The sequence below is a fragment of the Metopolophium dirhodum genome, chromosome 7 (assembly GCF_019925205.1).
Source record: "Metopolophium dirhodum isolate CAU chromosome 7, ASM1992520v1, whole genome shotgun sequence".
In the NCBI taxonomy this organism is placed as follows: Eukaryota; Metazoa; Arthropoda; class Insecta; order Hemiptera; family Aphididae; genus Metopolophium; species Metopolophium dirhodum.
In genome coordinates, this window is record NC_083566.1 from 7,668,405 (window position 1) to 7,687,688 (window position 19,284).

General features: G+C 28.2%; 3 protein-coding genes across 3 annotated transcripts; 2 read left to right on the forward strand and 1 right to left on the reverse strand.

Moving 5' to 3' along the window:
- Positions 1 to 37: 37 nt before the first annotated feature.
- On the forward strand, positions 38 to 2,166 carry LOC132949761 (uncharacterized). The gene is made up of 3 exons (XM_061020822.1): positions 38 to 575; positions 1,554 to 1,752; positions 1,840 to 2,166. Exons 1-3 carry the CDS (start codon positions 168 to 170, stop codon positions 2,070 to 2,072), a joined length of 840 nt encoding a protein of 279 aa, XP_060876805.1. The 5' UTR covers positions 38 to 167; the 3' UTR covers positions 2,073 to 2,166.
- A 1,365-nt stretch (positions 2,167 to 3,531) lies between these two features.
- LOC132948353 (general transcription factor II-I repeat domain-containing protein 2-like) lies at positions 3,532 to 5,014 on the forward strand. The gene is made up of 4 exons (XM_061018782.1): positions 3,532 to 3,757; positions 3,833 to 4,224; positions 4,301 to 4,382; positions 4,434 to 5,014. Exons 1-4 carry the CDS (start codon positions 3,532 to 3,534, stop codon positions 5,012 to 5,014), a joined length of 1,281 nt encoding a protein of 426 aa, XP_060874765.1.
- Positions 5,015 to 7,801: 2,787 nt separating this feature from the next.
- LOC132949043 (zinc transporter ZIP3-like) lies at positions 7,802 to 13,698 on the reverse strand. Its single transcript, XM_061019795.1, has 4 exons — positions 13,026 to 13,698; positions 12,342 to 12,960; positions 8,680 to 8,904; positions 7,802 to 8,616 (listed from the first exon to the last, which is right to left on the reverse strand). The coding sequence occupies exons 1-4, from the start codon at positions 13,158 to 13,160 to the stop codon at positions 8,546 to 8,548; spliced, it is 1,050 nt and encodes a 349-aa protein (XP_060875778.1). The 5' UTR covers positions 13,161 to 13,698; the 3' UTR covers positions 7,802 to 8,545.
- Between the last annotated feature and the right edge of the window lie 5,586 nt (positions 13,699 to 19,284).

A 19,284-nucleotide genomic window follows, 5' to 3' on the forward strand; every position in this document is an offset into this window, starting at 1 on the left:
GATTTAAGTTAGTACTTGTTATTTATTCATTTTTAGTTTGTGATATGCGTTGAACGTTATCAAATATCAGTGTATCAGAAATCAGAGTGAAATGTAGTAATTCCAAATGTTTTATTTCGTTTAAAAATCGTCGACATTTTATGTTTCACACACACAATTAACGTACAATGAGTATAACGATGTATTCGACAATTTTATGTAAAAAGTTCTTGTCCGGTTCACTCTTGCATGACCTAAGTAGATCGCAGAACGTTGACGCGATCAGTGCGCTGAGCAATAGTTTTATCGTTGCCAAATTCTTCAGCCACAACACGACTCGCATTGGAGTTCAACCACAACAACAGTCGTTTCTGCGTCCTGGACCCAACAGAATCGCCTGCCTGACGTCGATCGACGTCCACCGGTATTATTGCAACAAGAACTATAGGCCGTTCCCCGAAGTTCCGGAATTCCCACCAATCGTTTGGCCCAACGTTTTTAAGTCATTCAAAGCTCTGCTATATTCGTATCTAATAATCAAACCACAACTGGACAAAGACTTCAGTCTCGGAGAGTTTGCCAAAAATTCTAGAAAGGCATGTTCCACTATTATAGATTTTTAAATTGCATTTATTTATTTTTAATTTAAGTATTACATTTTAAACAGGTAATGCCCAATTACAATTATAGTGTATGGCTAGTATTTAAAAAATAGGTTCAATGAATTATTACATAAACTTAATTAATTTATAACCACAAAACATAGCAGAGAGCTAATTAAGGTACCTAGGTATACCAAGTTCACAAATAATAAATTCCAATTGACGATTACATAAATTAAAAGTATATAAATTAATAAACTAACTTAATTAATTAAATTATGTAGGTAAAAATTAAAAGAATCATAAGAGTTATTAGAAAACAAATCTATGTTAAAATTTTTTATTAGCAGGCAGCTGCTTCAATATATTATAATTAATTAATATTTTAAAGCTGAAAGAACCTGTTAAAAGTGGTCTCGATTGTCTGGTTGAACAAACAAGATCATTGCTGTTTAATGTGGCAAATAATTCTAGGTAGTTAATATAGTGAAACCTCCAAATAACCTAACCTAACAATTCACCTCCAAATGGTATACGTTTTTTTGGTAACTTACTACAAACTGAACCCTCTGAATAGCAGACAAATTTCATTGACTGAGAGTGTCCGGTATTTAGAGGTTTCGCTATATATATTATTTTATTAATTTAAAAATAAATCATAGATCTTATATTTTCTATTTTTTATCTAACAATTCAAGTCTTTAAAAAATAAGAATGATAATTTATGCTCATGTGACGAATGAGATACACGTTCGAGACCACATCTGAACTATTCCTAGAAATAAGTTTTGTATTTATTGAATTGTGCTTAAAGTACCAAATTTTTGTGGTGATCACAAAATAGTACAATAATAAAATATAGACCTAACAAAAAAAACATCTAAGCGTTTTAACGCTACCAGGTTATTAAAATTTTTGATTTATAAAACTAAGCATAGAAGCAGTCATGATGTTATTTGTTTGCTTTTGCAGGCTGTTGAGGTAGTGTCCAATTGCATTTCCAAACGAGACTTTACCACACTACAAGGGCTAGTCACCAACGATGTGCTGGAACAGGTGAAATTGATCGTTTCAGATCTCAGTGACAATGAAATAAAAGACATGGCATTTGATAACGATGACATGTATTTATTTTTACCAGTACAGTTGGATATTATTAATGACACAAAACGTGAGTATGCCTATTGCAAATGGACTGATTTATTTATGCTATTCTAATAAGATTATATTATTTTATTGACAAATTTTAATTTTCTAGTTAAAGACCGGCGATTTGTTGAAATTACAATGTGCTATCACGCTATTCACAATTTAGAAGAGATAAAAAAAAGATCCGAAGAAATTGTTGATATACAAAAAGAATTAAAGAGTAATATATTTGTGTTGAACTATAGGTTTATTAGAGAATATACAGAAGGGGTAAAAGATGCATGGACTATAAATGCCATAAATCATTTAAAAGCCGAAGAACACGATAAAACAATTTTATAAATGGAATTATACCATATTCATGTAACTAAGTACCTTTAAATTTAGATGTCATACTATAATATAAAGTTTAATAATTAAATAATTTTTATTAACATGTTGCTATCTCACTTATTATACCCAAGTCCAATATTTATTTAATCTATTAACCATTTGAAGCCACAGTGGAATTGTGTTTATTTTTAAATACCCCTAGTGACTTTTTAACACAAACTTTAGACAATCATTACTGGGGCAGACTGGGCCGGTGGGATACCAGAAACTTTCCTGGTGGGCCGCTACTCAAAAATAATTTGGTTTTAATATTTATAATAAAATCGGTAAAAATATAAAAAATTTTTTTTGAAAATTCGACCCCCCCCCCCCCCTCCCTTGCATAACTTCTGGATTCGCAACTCGTCTGCCTCTAAAATCATACTCTAGTCTATTAGTTTTTTCATGTGGATTTGTAATTGTTTTTACATTTTAAAATACAATAGGTATTATTTAAATACAAAAACTCCTAGGATTAAGTTAAGGTATAAACTTTATTTTTGAAACTAATAGACAATACTAGTAGCTAAATGCTTTTTTTTTTAAATTGACGAGAAATTTTTTTTATAAGAATGTATAACTTTAATTTTTAATGAAACTATGAAAGTATTTCAAAAATCTCTATTCAATAAAAATAACTCTTGACATATTCATATTGTGATTTTATGTTTGATATATTACATTGATGCAACGACAACGGTACATATACTTTGAACAAGATTACAAGGAAAAGGAACTAAAGCACTATTTTTTATGGGATATGTAACACGGTTAGCATACATGAAGGCCAAATGAAACGAGTGTTTCTTTAATAGTTTAATGCAGGCACCGGCGGCCCGCGGGCCGCATGCGGCCCTCTGAACTTTTTGCTGAGGCCCTCCAAATATAATTCATGGTGTTTAAAATTTTAATTTTGTAGCTTAAATTGTTATAAATATATAAATAATATTTAATCAATGCGAGATAAGCTATGATCGAAAACGTAATCTAATCTTATGTAATGTATATATCGTCGATTATGACAAATACGTATTGGTTATGGTCTTAGTGGCTTAGTGCAGTTCGTTTCGAAACATTCCAACGTGAAGTTTAAATTTCAACTGTTTTATAATAACCTATCAATTCAATGTCAAAAAAACGTAAAATTAGTGATGAACATCGTATTTAACGGATTTATATTTTTTTATGGAAAATAAAGGTAAACTATTATGTTTAATTTGCAAAAAAAACCATTTTAACTGTAAAAGAGTATAATGTTAAACGTCACTATGAAACAGAGCATAAATTAAAATTTGACACTCTCACTGGTGATCTTAGACAGATTAAAATAAACAATTTTAAAAGTTCATTAACTAATCAACAAAATAGTTTTAAATTACAACATAATCAAAACGAATCAGGAGTACGAGCTAGTTTCGTAGTTGCTGAAATGATAGCCAAGTGTAATCGTCCATTCAACGACTCTGAGTTTATAAAAAAATGTATGTTAGCCGTTGTAAATGAAATATGCCCTGAGAAAAAAAAACAATTTGAAGACATCAGTCTCTCAGCTAGGACCTGTGTTAGACGTACCGAAGAGTTAGGAACAAATTTAATATTCAAACTGAAAGAAAAAGTTTCTAAATTTGATTGTTTTTCTATCGCAACTGACGAAAGTACTGATGTTTGTAATACTGCTCAGTTATTAATATTTATTCGAGGAATTGATTTTAATTTCAATATTTCTGAAGAATTAGCTGAATTATGTAGTTTGAAGGGAACTACAACGGGAGAAGACTTATTTATCGAAATTGACAAAACATTTAAAAAACTTGGATTAAGTTGGAACAAACTAGTTAGTGTTACTACAGACGGTGGTAGAAATATGAGTGGAATTAATAAAGGATTAATTGGGAGAATAAATGCGAAAATGGTGGAAGAAAGACATGAAGCACCTATGATATTTCATTGCATCATACATCAAGAGGCATTATGTTGCAAAGTTTTAGCATGGAAAGATGTAATGAATATTGTAGTATCGACGGTTAACTACATACGCAAAAATGCTTTGGCACATCGTCAATTCAAAATATTTTTGGAAGAATGCGATGCTGAATATGGGGATGTAATATATTTTTCCGAAGTAAGGTGGTTGAGTAGAGGTGTGGTTTTGAAACGGTTTTTTATTTTACGAAATGAAATAAATATTTTTATGTCAGAAAAAGGAAAAGTGGGTTCTTAATCTGGCATTTTTAACTGATATAACAACTTTATTAAATGAGCTGAATACAAAACTGCAAGGTAAATACAAATTGTTGTCAGATATGTATTCAAATATAAAATCATTTCAAGTGAAATTAAAATTATTACACAAACATATTAATGAACAGCACTTGGATCATTTCGTATGCTGTAAAACTGAATTAGAATCAACCAAATCAACTTTAAATTGGGAAACTACAAAAATTAATTTTTTAAATATAATAGAAAACCTACAAAATGAATTTTCAATACGATTTTCTGATTTTTACGTACAAGAGAATAAAATCAAATTGTTTCAAAACCTTTTTTCTGTCGACATTGACGATGTTGAATCTAATTTACAGATGGAAGTCATAGAATTGCAAAACAACGATATTCTTAAAAATGCTTTTAAAGAAAGTAATGACCTAAAAATATTTTATTCAAGTCTTTCTGAAATAGATTTTAAAGGCATTAAAAGTTTTGCTAAAAAAATGATTACTGCTTTTGGTAGCACATATATTTGTGAGCAGACATTCTCAATACTTAAATTCCGAAAAAATAAATATTGTTCACGCCGTTCACGGTTAAGCGATGAACACTTGAACGCTGTTTTAAGGATATCAACATCCAATTTAAAAGCGGATATAAATGAATTGGCGGGAAAAATTCTTTCTTTTTTAAACTTTTAAATTGTCTCTACTAATGTATTTAATTAAAAATTAGTTAATAAGCACAACTGCAATGTTAAATTCATAATATGTTTGTTGCTATCTGTAAATATATTAGTATTATTTGTTAAAATTATATTTTTTAATATTTTAATTTTGTATGCGGCCCTCCATTAAAAACTGAAACAAATTATGGCCCGTGTAGGTAAAAAGGTTGCCGACCCCTGGTTTAATGAATAAAGTCTATGAGAGGTCGGAAAACCAGTCTTAGAAGCAGAGCCCATGGTATATAATAATAATAATACTTCGGACTCACTTAGTGCCTTAGCAAATCTACAATCCAAAACCTTATCAGAACCATTGGCTCTTTCAATCAGCAACCTTCTTTCCAAATCGAATAAAGAAATCAGATTTATATGGACCCCAGGTCACTGTAACATAAAGGGAAATGAGAAGGCAGACGAAGCGGCTAGAAATGCAGTCAACAGTCCAGACTGTGAAAATATTCCTTTTTCCTCACTCGTGGATATAAAAAGAAATATAAGCAAATACTGTATTGATTTGTGGAACTCACAGTGGCACATGACCACGGAAAATAAATTAAGGGAAATTAAGCACTCTGTTGAACTCTGGCCAAGATACACTGAACTAAACAGAAAAAATGAAGTTATTCTCAATCGACTCAGAATCGGTCACACGAAACTCACACACGGACATCTTATGGCAAAGACAGATCCACCCTTATGCCTAACATGCAATACAAACTACTCCATCAAGCATATCATCATCCACTGCCCAAACTTCAACGAAGCCAGAAAAGATCTCAACATCCCAGACAACCTGTACGAAGCAATTGGTCCATTTTCAAACTTTCATAGCATAATTTTATTTAAAAAAAAAATTGAATTGTACAATAACATATAATATTTAATGTAGAAATTAACACCTGTAAGCTAATAACCTATGTAGTTGATGCTTAACCAATAATAAAAAAAAAAAAAAAAAAATAATAATACTATTTACAAAATACTTTCATACAATTATTTATTAATTATACATTACATTTTGATAACTACAATATATTTATTTATTTTCGGATAAATGTTAATAAAACGTCTTAAAATCACTGTATACCTACTCAATATATCACACTGCACTCTGTATACTGAACTGCTATGTAATAATTTAAAATTAACATTTAGACAAGATTTTTTAGTAATTAGATTTGTAGCAAAATGTTGATTATTTTTATTTTAGTTATAAAGATTATGGTTATTATTTTGATCATGATCATAGCAGCGAACACTCATTATTACAAATAGTTTTAGGTACCCAGCGAAGTGATTTTTTGAATTGGTTTTATAATTTGTGTGTCTGAAGACACTTTTTCTGTTAATTATTTTATATTTATATATTATATTTGTGTGCAATCACACTTAGTAATAAAACACCAATCAAAGATTTATAATTTGTAGTTAACGAATACCTAGTCTAAATACGTATTAGTAATATGAACTTATTGAGAGTTTAAAGGTAAAAAGAGTTAAATAATATGTATTAAATTATTTTTAATATGTGCTAGACACTAAATATAACATTAAAAAATGTCAGAGGACAAAATGTTCTAAGGTGTATTCATCTTTCTTACTTTTACAGTCCATTTTTTAAAACAAACCAATTTCAACCATTTTTATTTGTTATAACTTATAACCATTGATTATAAGTATTAGTACTAGTAATATTTTATAATCAATGCTCATTGTAAACTCTTTTCCAATTTCTAGTTTTAACGGATACTTGGTAGATATCAAATATTAGTCTTTTTAAACTACTTTTTCATAATATATTATATAATTGAAAGAAAATTTATTTAAAAAAAATATATTTTAACTAACAAATGGAGGCATGAAACAACTTAGTACTTACCATAGCCATTGTGGCAGTAACTAGTTATAACAACCTTATTATGAAATTTTACTTAATTACTGTAATATGGCAGCCGTTGGTGCGTCTAGGGGCCAAACATTCAAGATGTAGTATGATAAGTTGATAATAAAATATTAAAATGTTTAAAAAGCTGAGGCCAACCTGGCCACCCCTGTACACTCACCTATGAAAACAATCCCGTGTAAGTATTGCAATATATATTATTAAGTTAAAATTGTTAAATTAATATCATAGTTAGTATAAGTCAAGTTCATAAACACATGAGATATTATTTTAAATAAGTTGCAAATAAAAATTAATAAATTCTATATTTAACATTCATAATCATGCAACTGATATTAGGTACCATTAAAAACTGTGGGAAAATGTAATATCTGTTAGTCAGCTTTGCATTAAATAACCTTGCCTACATTTTGAGTAATTTACTATGAATAAATTTGACCTTGAGACTTTAGAATAACATTATTTAAGAGTTTGGACACCATTATAAACTAATCAAGTGATTCTTTGATTTTATTAAACAAATAACAAATTATTTCAATACCACTTAAAGTTCAATTAAATATTTGTATATGGGTTCATTTTAATAGAATCGAAAAAATAAATCGCAACCTCAATGAAAACAATTACGAGAATATTTTCAAGACAAATGTGTAAAAAAGTAAAAAAGGTTATTATTTTTTTCAAAATATTTTACAGATAAATTGTAAAAATAATATTTGGTTATTAGTTATTACACTTAAACCAAAAGTATATCATCTGAAAAGGAATTATTAGTTAAATATGTGACAGTAATTATATAATTTAATTTAAGGACATGGAGTTAACAATTAATAAATAACACATCAAATTAAAAAAAAAATTTATTGGCATGGTATTTACCATAAAATTTTCTTGATTCTGATAACAAATTGTTACAAGTAAAATTTAACATATTTATGAATTACAACATTTATTTTTCAAACAAAAAATACTGAACAAAATAAGTGTACATGTCCATTCCTTGTATTAGAGCTATAACAAAATATTATGTATCCATTTAAGAATCAATTTTGTTTAGTTTCAATTGACAAAAGTTTTTTTTTTAAATATAAATAATTTTTACAATGTAAATAAATAATTAGTTAAAAAAGTATACAGCTGTAACATGACCCAAAATAATATAAAAATATTGAAACTAAACTACCTAACTAAAAAATATTACAAACTAAATTCATGGTTGTTTTAGTTAATTGTGAGGAACACTAAAACAAAGTTAAAACTAATTTCAAGTCAAATACATATTATGTATAATAAATCGTATAAAGTTTACATTCCGTCAAAATAAAAAAAATAATCCATAATGGAATATTATTTTATATATTATTTATGCATAAAATTAATATAATGGAAGATCGTTAAAAATGATTCGTGTTACAACTTAATTTAATCTTAATGCCAGGCGAGTAATTGAGTGAAATTCATTTCAGAAGTATTTTTTGGACTTTTATAAAGTTACACAGGCGAACTGCATATGTTTAAGGAGTACAGGTTATTATTATTTTAATATGTCCAGTAAATACATCTGGTAACAAATACATCTGAAATGATCAATAATAATACATGTTAAGGTCCATGAATATGAGGTGTAGAGCAGTTGTTATGTCCATGATCGAATTCTTTATGGGTATGTCCACCTGTAATTGAAAATGGTTTTAATATTTGATGAACAAGGTAAGTTAAATTTATCTTTTATTTACCAAAAATTTCTAACATAACCATAAAAAAAAATCCAATCATAGTTAACAGTAACTTGAGCAAACCAGGCGCTGTGTCCTTTTTTCTTTCTCGATCTAGTACTTCAAAAAATGTAACATATAGGATTGTACCAGCAGCTAAGCCTTGTAAAGTAGCATTTCCAATTGTATGATAATTCTGGTCCAAATCATATGTATTTAATGTTAATAACAATCCCAACAATATACCTAAAATGTATTATTAGAGGTATTTTAAAAATTTAATAAATTTAAAAATGTTAAGATAATAGGTTACATACATAGAATGTTTTAAAATTAGGAATAACTAGGTACTTAATTTTCAAGTCAATTTTATAGTTTTTTAAATAATCAATAATTATTACAAATAATTAGTGCTAAATAAATTGGGAGTTAAGATATTACCACAATTTTTTAAGATGACACTATACCAGCATGCGTTCTCTCAGTCTTACAAATGTACAACATAGCAAAAAACAGTTTTGTGCGGTATAGAACCACTCTCTCAGTATTCATAGTAGAATTAACAAAATTCAACAACGCATAGGGAACAATTTTAGCTGTGTCGTAGCATTTTTATTATTTGAATAACATAAAAAAAATTAAAGTTATCAGTTTGAGAACATTGGGATTTTTTTGTTTTTTTCATTTAATTATAAAAAAATGATTGGTAAATGCTATCAAAATAATAAAAACGTTACGACACAGATAAAGTTGTTCCCTATGCATTGTGGAATTTTGGTAACTATAAATACCGAGGGAGTGGTTCTATACCGCGCAAAAAGTATTTGAGGGTAGGTGAGGCTATAATTTTTAATAAAGATCACTGATAAATAGAGAGCAAGGATTTTTTTTATGTATTGCTTATTGAAAAAATGGAAATTGTATGAATTGGTGTAACAATCACTAATCTTAAAATATAAGTTAATGACATTTTCTTAAGCGCATGGTTTTTAAATAATAAAAATGTTAATACATATATTTTTTTTATATATATACACCACCTAATAAAATTTCATCTTATGCATTAGTACTTAATTTGAGATTAAACTTGAAAAAAGAAATCAAGAATAATTATAAAATATAATAAATACTATTTACAAGGTCATACAAAATCAATTACATAAAATATTACTGAATAAATATATATTTAGAAAGTTATTTAATCCACCAACCAGCATGAATACAAATTTATTTTATGATGCAATTGTTATTATTTAGCAAAAATGAAATCGCAATAAATGTTTAATAATATACATAATATATACAGATATCAGTCGTCTTAATTTTTTAACATTGTTTAGAATTTTTTATTTTTTAATTTGGACATCAACTAAAAACAACATATTATAATTTGTAATGAGATTAAACATGAAGAATGTTACCCATTTTATTTGATGTTTTCTATCTATCTACTTAAGAGGACGCCATACCCGCATGTGTTGTCTCTGTCTTAAAAACGCATAACGTACCAAATTTACGCTTAGAAATTCAAGTTCTATGCCGTTAGCTTAAAAATTAGAATGAATCGACTTATCATGAAACTTGATGGTAAGAATATTATCTGTGTATTGATGGAATTTTTTTTTTACGATATTTCTGTTTTTATGTTAGTTCTGAGCATTTTTAATTTACATTTATTATACACGCTGTAACTCACTTAAAAACTGAAATATCATAAAAAAACTTCCAACAAAACAAAGAATATATTTTTACCATCAAGTTTCATAATTGGTCGATTCACTCTAATTTTTAAGCTAACGGCATAAAACTTGAATTTCTGAGCATAAATTTGGTATGTTACGCGTTTGTAAGACGGAGACAACACATGCGGGTGTGGCGTCCTCTTAATTTTATATAAATACAAAAGGGTATTCCAAATAAATTATATTTTTAAACACTAAATTTACTATATTTAAAATGCTCATTTGTAATTTTGTAAAGGAATACTAAGGTCTAAAGAATTGAATACATAGTAGGTATGGAAATTTAATGTTCAATTTGTCATTTGAACACAGTTAAGTATGCATTTTTTTGAATTAATAATATACAAACAAAATGTAAAATATTTAATTTTAAATTAACCTAGGGTGGCCAAATTAAATTATAAGAAATCTAGGGCATCAAAATAGAATTGTTCTCATGAAAAATAGGTAATTAAGTATCTTTATTTATTAAACCAGTAACGGAAGAATGGCAATCCTAAATTAACATGACCAAACTTTAATTTTAATTCTTTACGACAAATACCGGTAGATAAAAAATACTATACATAATATTGAAACTAATAAAACAAATTTATTTATGTAAAATTGTTTCAAAACTTGTGATTTATAGTCATAATTCTTAAGTAATATACTAATATAACATGGTTAATGCCCTTGGACAATTTTAATTGTAAACCTGTCATAAGACAATAATCCTTGTTTTGGTGGCTTTAGCTTTAATGATAATGATGATAATAATATTAAAAATAGATAAATGATAAGTCCAGATTTTATACTAAAATATTTAGTATAGCTTTAAGTAAAATCAAAAACTACTAGTTAAATAAAACACGTAAATACATGGTTAGCAATATAGCTTATTTTTTGAGATCTTGTAGCCATAGATTAGGTACACATAACAATATATTATACATGAACTTTTTAGTACAGTTTTAGATTTAAATATTAAAAATCCATATGCATTACATTTTCAAAATTCTAAAATTGTTAAATTTTTTTGTGCATTGTATTATGACAAGATTTAAAAGTTTCAAATCTCAAGAAATATTATTAAACGCCAATTGTATTTTTCTGATCTTAATAAAATAAATAGTCAACAGTGTTGTAAGTTTGTAGAACACATAGTCAAGTTTTTATACATAGTCATATAGGTATATAGTTGTATGTAAGTTTGTGCATTTTAATTAAAAATGAAAATATGCTTGATATTTTAAAAATTTTAATAATATGCATTTAAAATACATAAATAAAATAGATATTATATAAAATTTTCATGTTTTTAAAATTATAATATGGATAGAATTTTTAAATACTATGCAAATGCTTCTAATTCTAAGATGTATTTATAAATAATTACTTTGTACTTGTAAATAAATGCTGATGTAATGACTGAATGACATTTTTTATACAAAATTATAAATAACTGAAATATTAATAACTGTCTAACTAATTGAAAGTGTTTGAGCAATAATTACTAGGTTCTAAACCATAATATCATCTATATCCCAGTACTTTTTAATAACTTTATCATCATATTGTATATAAATTAATGAACATGTAAAAACATATTTCAATTCAATACGAGGATACTTATTAAATAACATAATATTATTTATATTAACAGTGTAACAGAAATAATTACTTATGTGTAATTAATTAACTATGTTAAAATTTACTAATTTTTTTTTACTACCTATAATTATTATAATCATCAAAGTATAAATCAATTTTTAAAATGAATTTATATTGTATATGCCTATACTATTTGGAATAAGTTAGTGAATAATAATTTTCAGTTATAACTGTTGCATCCTGCATATTAAAAGAACTTTTTTGTTTGGTTTAACTTAATTTAAGTGTAGCAAGGAGATATTCAATTATAAATTAAGTATAGGTAAATAAATGTACTTTTTAACTTACCAAAAGGCGATACCAGAGTAAGAACGACAATATTTAAAACAATATTTGTCAAAGACGAACACGAAGTCACCAATTTTATGCCAATACAAAATAATATAGTACATTCATGAATAGAAACAGCTAAAAACAGGAAACCCATATTTTCCATATTTTCTTCTAAGCCAATAGCTAGTCCTTCCATAACAGAATGAAATGATAATGCCAGTACAACTAATAGACTTCTTAAATTATGTACATGTGACATTTCATTATTATTTTGTTCAATTTGGCAATCTGGAGTTCCAGTTCCTTGATCTACACTAACAGAATTAACATCATCAGCAGACTTGACTGCTGTCAACTGACTGTTTGTCCATTGTAATAGTCTGTCACAGTGTTGTGTAGTTTTCGCTTTACTGCGTTTCTTGTGTTTTTTAACAAAATGCTTAACAGACTCTTCAACAAAGTAGACAAGAAAAAAACCCATACAAACAACCAGTTCAGTAAGTGGATAATGATGATAGTCTTCCGGCAAATTTGCAATGAGGCTCTCCCTCACTTCTGGTATTAGATGAGCAAAACAGGTAGCTAGCAACACACCTCCACCCAAACTTAAGCATAATGAAACTAGATACTCCAACTGAAACATAAAGTTCAAACAATATAGGTACACTATGAATTACAGTTATTTTAATGAATATTTACTGTTTTTGATGTTAGTGAATCTGTAGATTTGTTGGTTAACAGTTTTCTGGATACAAGTAATGGGGTGAAACCAAAAAATAGTCTCGAAACTATCGACAAAGCAATGATCAGTGCCTTAGCACTGTACTGATCCATGTTAATCTGTTAATGTATTGTCACCAAAATTGTTCTACTTGTTGTTCGCCTTCGATATCACTTCGAAACAGGCCCAACTCCAGCGGCCACCACCATCGCAGACGAATAGTTTGCGTTACATTTAGACTAAATTCAAATCAATCGTTCACAAAAAAAAAAAAATTAACGAACTGCACACACCCGAGTATCCGACCAACGGTGGCAATAAATTTATCAGAACTGTCGACTCTGTCGAGTGTCGGGAAAGTTATACCTACAACTACGAACTACTACATGTGCAGTTCAAGTGCATGTATGCAACCAATTTACAAACGGATATTAGATACGGGATTCAGTGTTCCTAAAAGATTTAAAAAGGCATTTTCAATGATTGAGGTTATGTCGGAACATTATAATATACACCCAAAGACGATAGCAAGGTTTTCGTTCGCCGTGTTCGCGTCAAGCGGCGATTGCGTGATACAACAACTATAATACTACTACAACTACAACCGCGGTCTTGGAAGATAAGGTTGGTCGGACGGACAACAAACTGCTAAAGACCGCGACTACAACGTTACAGGCGCGGACAACGGTGAACACGTCTTATTTATATAAAATATGTAATAATACAGTTTAGAGTAAACTTGTGACTTGTGATCGTTTAGTATTTTACTGATACAACTTCATAGTAAATGAGAAAAAAGTAGGGCTAACATAAGTAGATAACATTTTATATCTAGGTAAAAAAAAAGGAGGGATCGGGGCTTGTCATTTTTAGTATTTTTTTCGAACCACGACAAAATGTGAGTGAATGATAGGTATACCTTAATAAAATTGAATTATCATGACGTAACGACATTCAACAAACTTACTTATTTTACTGCTGTTTTTTTTTATATGGTTTAAAGTAAACAACAATTTTCGAGTTTAATTTTACTATTTTAAGCGTTGCGCAACAAATAGCAATTATATTGGTGCTAAATATATTACGGGGACTGACTACTGAGGAGCGCACTACACATTAATATTTAATATACGGTTACTAAATGCGAAGACGCAATATAAAAATAAAAAATATTGATCGGCGTTCGGCGACAATTTAATTCGATATTTACCAGGATATCGTGCCGATATTGGCGTCATGTATACTTGTAAACTCGAAGTCATAAATAGGTCGATTTAATCTTTGCACTAAAAAATAACTACAGTTGATAAAAATTTAAATAATAACTAGGACACTAGGTGGTACCTGGTAACAAGTAATAACGTCATAATTATCTTTATTTGCTAGTGAAAAATGAGAAGGCTGGCTTAGCACTACAAAAAAAAAAAATCAAAAAAATATGTGCAATATTCATAATATTATATTACATATTATTATTAACTATTATGCTATTTATAACAATATGGCGTGTTTAACATCATGTAGGTACGTTATTAAGTTATTTAAAACGTTTATAATAAAAATAGCGCTAGTCGTGCACTAAAAATCAAATAATAACACATTTAAAAATCAATTACTTAGTAAAAATCGTGTACTTATAATAACATAACCAGTGTCCAGTGCGTTTAACGACATGCAATTATAATACCTAATTATATTATGTAATATACAAATAATTTAAGACATTCCATTCTCCATAGATTATATTATTATAAATTATTATATGAATGCCTACGATAAAAAAGTGCTGACTGCCTAGTAATAAATTAAATTATTATATTATACTTAATACTCATACAGACCTACAGCTATACAGGTGTACTATTTATGTACACTGTACAGGAACCTAATTATAATAAGACATAAGTTATTAAAAATCTATTAATAACCTTTTACGCCGATCTCAACTTTCAAATGTAGTAAAAGCCCCAATCATTTCCTAAAATATCATATAAGTTTCAAGCTCAATAATTTATACAACATCATTGTGATAAGTGACAACATATTTTTGGGGTGAATACTTTGACATTTTTTGATCCCAGTGATTTATAAACAGAAAATAACGGCGGAACTACGGCAGACAGATTATAGTTAAATAGTGCGTTTCTAGTGTACCTATACAGTACACTTCGTCATTGATTAACCCGCTGTAATGGATATTGGAATAATGCCGTGTTAGAATTTAATTCAATGATAAGTTGTATACGATATAATTATTCTAAACTTACGAGATGTACGGATCAGCAATCAGCATTCGAGTATTCGACAATCGACATAAATGTTTAATACCTAATAGTTTATGTTGTATTAAATTCAAGTCTGTGCAAGTTAATGTTATTTTTAATTGAGTTAAGTTAAGTTGATAGAAAACATTTTAATAAGTTTAAAGTTAATAGTTATCCTATTTTTTTCAACTCAGTTAAGTTAATAGTTATATGGAAACTTACAATTCACTTATTAACTTAAGCTAAGTTTTATATATATATATATAAATAGCCAGTCATATGGTCTAAAATAATAAAAAGTAAATGTTAATGCAATAATAATATGTACCTATCATCAATAATAATTTTATCTTATTTATTATTTAATTATTTATTAATTAACGTAACTTGGATTTGAATATTTGATTAATAGTAACTCGTTATTTATTAAGTTTTAAAAACTTAAAATTAACTTAACTTTAACTTTTTAACTCGTTTTTGCCCAGGCTTGAATTCAAATCTATAGTATTTTATAATAATTTGGTACTAATATATCAACAACATATTAACATCACATATTATCACGTTTATAAGTCATGGTGATGTACCCTTTATACGTAGACAGGATGGATCTAGACCAAGATAACGGTGGGGGGGGGGGGGTGATTTTTAAAGGGCACACATGATATAGTTAAAATTCAAAATATTAATTTTGATACAGGTTACCAAGTTTTTTTAAAGTATTTATTTAGGTGCATGGTACTTTTCACAGTCTCGTACAGAATAATTAGTTACATAAATTCCTATTTACCCTTGAAGCTATTACGTCAAAAACCAAAGCTTGGGACGGGATCGCCTCAATCACCCCCCCCCCCCCTCAAGATCCGCCACTTTACGTAGATTATAGATTAGTGTGTGAAAATGTGAATAGATTCGTAGTATAAATAGCTTAAAATTAGGCTGAATATTTTGAATTACCTTATTTTGTATAGAAAATAAAATATATTGTGTATATTCGATATTTTTAAACTTCTCTAAAAAATATTAAGAGGAACCTTACACTAAATGTTCAAGCTTTTTAACTGAGAAATAAAAATGTTACAAACATAAATCAAAAAAAGTGGGTCACTGTAATGGATTGTATTGAATTTAAATTCAATAATTTAATATCATCTAAATTACAAATAATACCAGAAGGTGTCGTCAATGTTGAATTTTTCTGCTCCAAACGCGATGATAAATAAATAAAACTTCTATACCTATTGTAAAACCAATGGGTTTTAATAGAAGGAATATATTCCCCGATCCGCTTAGAATAAAAAATAAAAAACACCGGTGAATCCTAATTATATAGGTATAACTCATTTATCGGAGACTCATTATAATCAGTAATTAGTAGACAGACAGTAATCACTAATCACTATCTTTTATTGTGTATGCGTGCGTGGAATAATCAATAGTGGTAGTTCAGGGTAACTCTTTTCAAGGTGAATTCTAATTTTCTTAAAAAGTTTAAACGTTTTTGGAAACCTATATATTTTAGATGATTTAAAGTCATACAAAACAACATTAAAAAAAAATATTTTGGTACCATTTACTTTTAATTCGTAATAACTTTACAGTTTTTTGCTGTTTTGAATGACAACATCGGTACATTTTTATTTTATATTCTTAAGCAGAATATTTCAATATGTATACTTAATCCAGGGCATGAAACCGCTTATGAAAAATTCGGTTACCGGGTCCGGCAGGACCCAAAACAATTTTCGTAAGTGGTTACCGGTTTTATGGATTTTTAGAATTAGTGGTAATTGATTACTGGTTACCAAAATGATCCCTAAAAATGTGATTACCGGTTATCGGTTTGGAAGCGGTTTTAATTCTTCAAGATTACCGGTAACCACTTCAGAAACGGTTTTTTCGGAAAATTTTAGTTTTACTTTAATTTACACAAAATAAATATCCACTTTATAAAACGATTTAGGGACAAGCTAAATTAAAAAATAAATATGCTTCTAAACATTTGGTTTTTTTTTGTTTTTTTCATTTGCTTATAAAAAATGATTGGATAGTGCTATTAAATAAAAATCACGGTGTTGCACAGATACATTAGTTCTTCTTTACATGCTGTAAGAATTTGGTAGTTCTACAACAAATATGGTGCAAGAAAAGTTGTCCCGCGCAAAACAGTTTTTGCTATGTTCTACATTTGTAAGACGGAGACAAGTTAGGTTTTAAATTACATCCATAATAATATATGTATCCTATATATCCATAGGTATATTATTATCCAAGTGATTATCACTTATTTTAAATATTAATACCTTTTCAATGCACTTTTTTTAAATTTAACTTAATTAATGTATTAAAGATGTGTAATAACATAACTTTTAATTTAATTGAAAAAATAATACTTTACTTAAATTATATAAGTTTAAAACTATCATTAACTTGCCCAGCTGTGGATTTAGGTAGGTAATATTATTTTATTTGTTTATAAGTTGTTTTTAGCAGTTTTTAGCATTCACAATATATTGTGCATAACCTATTTACTTGAAATACAACAATATAATATATATTAGTAAAATGCGTCTGTGAGGTTTATGACCCATTCCGCGTAATATGTAATGAATCGAATATCTTGGATTGTCATTATTTAATTATGATTGATATATATCTCTATTTTAAGACCTATGCATTTCTACTATATGGAAATAAGATTTGTCTTTTCCTATATTCAAGATAAATCTTGTTATACTTGAATTAATATGTTGCTATAATCACTTACCCGTGTATCTTAAGTAGAGGTGCTTCCTTTCTTTTCTGAACCCAAAGGAAGAAAGTCCACTTAGAAGATGGAAATAAAATAAGGAACTTAGTTTAATAGAGAAATAATTTAAACATTAATTGTTGAGTACTTTTTAATAATAAATAATTTTCCTTACTTTGTCTTGTTTAAAACTTTTACTTGAATTTTTATGAATTTTTAAAAGAAAATAGTTCTATTACATTTATAAAATTGGTTTTTCTATAATAACTCGGGAGGGGGTCGCATACAAATTCCGAAAATGGTCATACAAATTCATACAAATAGCATTTAATTGTTTCGCGTAGGAAAAAGTAAAAAATTCCGATGATGGGGGGCGGGGGACACGGGAAAATTGGTTTTTCGATTATAACTCGGGAGGGGGTCGCATACAAATTCCGAAAATGGTCATACAAATTCATACAAATAGCGTTCTTGAATCTTGCAGTATAAAATGTATGAATACTTAATTATTTATATTAGGGGGGGCTGGAGACATGTGTCTCCAGCCCCCCTTCCATATTTCTGATATTGCTCGAATTCTGGTGTCGTACAAATTCCAAAAATGGTCATACAAATTCATACAAATGACGTACAAAATATTTGGATAGAAATTTTCGAGATTTTCTTTGGATGGGGGGTTGGGGACACGTACATGGTTATAACTTATAATTAACTAGCTGATCCTCCTAGCACTTCGTTGCCCGTTAAATGTACCAATTCTATATGACTCAAACTTTGTTCAATTTGTTATTTAATATTCGGTGTATGGTGTATGGTGTTCAAAATTTATTTTAACTTTTCTGTTGCCCGGAATAAAAATTCTGATTTGCAGCAGTATATTATCAGGTAGGCAATCTACCTGTGGTAGATCGCGGACCCCGTGCTGTTTGTACGTAAGTGTATGATTTAACTCTAAAGTATCAAAATTGTACCAAGTTTGTCATTTTTACTTAATTCCACCTACGGAGGATTAATATAATCAATTAATACAAAAGCCTAACGCAACCGTACTAAAATCCGATGAATAAAAAAAAAAACAAATTTAACACTTTTTAAATTAGCCTATCATCATTAATGCCTCTCACTGCAATAGTCAACTCAATAATTTTATTATATGTCGACTTTTTAATAAAAATATTCTCCTTCCTTTAAAATTTTAAATACAGGGAAACTCACTTCCTCTGG

Coding starts and splice junctions, on each gene's coding strand:
- LOC132949043 (XM_061019795.1), bottom strand. CDS start 13,160: ATGGATCAGTACAGTGCTAAGGCACTGATCATTGCTTTGTCGATAGTT. Junction 8,905..12,341: donor TACTCTGGTATCGCCTTTTG/GTAAGTTAAAAA, acceptor AATACATTTTAG/GTATATTGTTGGGATTGTTA. Junction 8,617..8,679: donor GGTTATGTTAGAAATTTTTG/GTAAATAAAAGA, acceptor TTTCAATTACAG/GTGGACATACCCATAAAGAA.
- LOC132949761 (XM_061020822.1), top strand. CDS start 168: ATGAGTATAACGATGTATTCGACAATTTTATGTAAAAAGTTCTTGTCC. Junction 576..1,553: donor TTGCCAAAAATTCTAGAAAG/GCATGTTCCACT, acceptor TTGCTTTTGCAG/GCTGTTGAGGTAGTGTCCAA. Junction 1,753..1,839: donor TATTATTAATGACACAAAAC/GTGAGTATGCCT, acceptor TTAATTTTCTAG/TTAAAGACCGGCGATTTGTT.
- LOC132948353 (XM_061018782.1), top strand. CDS start 3,532: ATGATAGCCAAGTGTAATCGTCCATTCAACGACTCTGAGTTTATAAAA. Junction 3,758..3,832: donor TTCTATCGCAACTGACGAAA/GTACTGATGTTT, acceptor ATATTTCTGAAG/AATTAGCTGAATTATGTAGT. Junction 4,383..4,433: donor GCTGAATACAAAACTGCAAG/GTAAATACAAAT, acceptor AATCATTTCAAG/TGAAATTAAAATTATTACAC.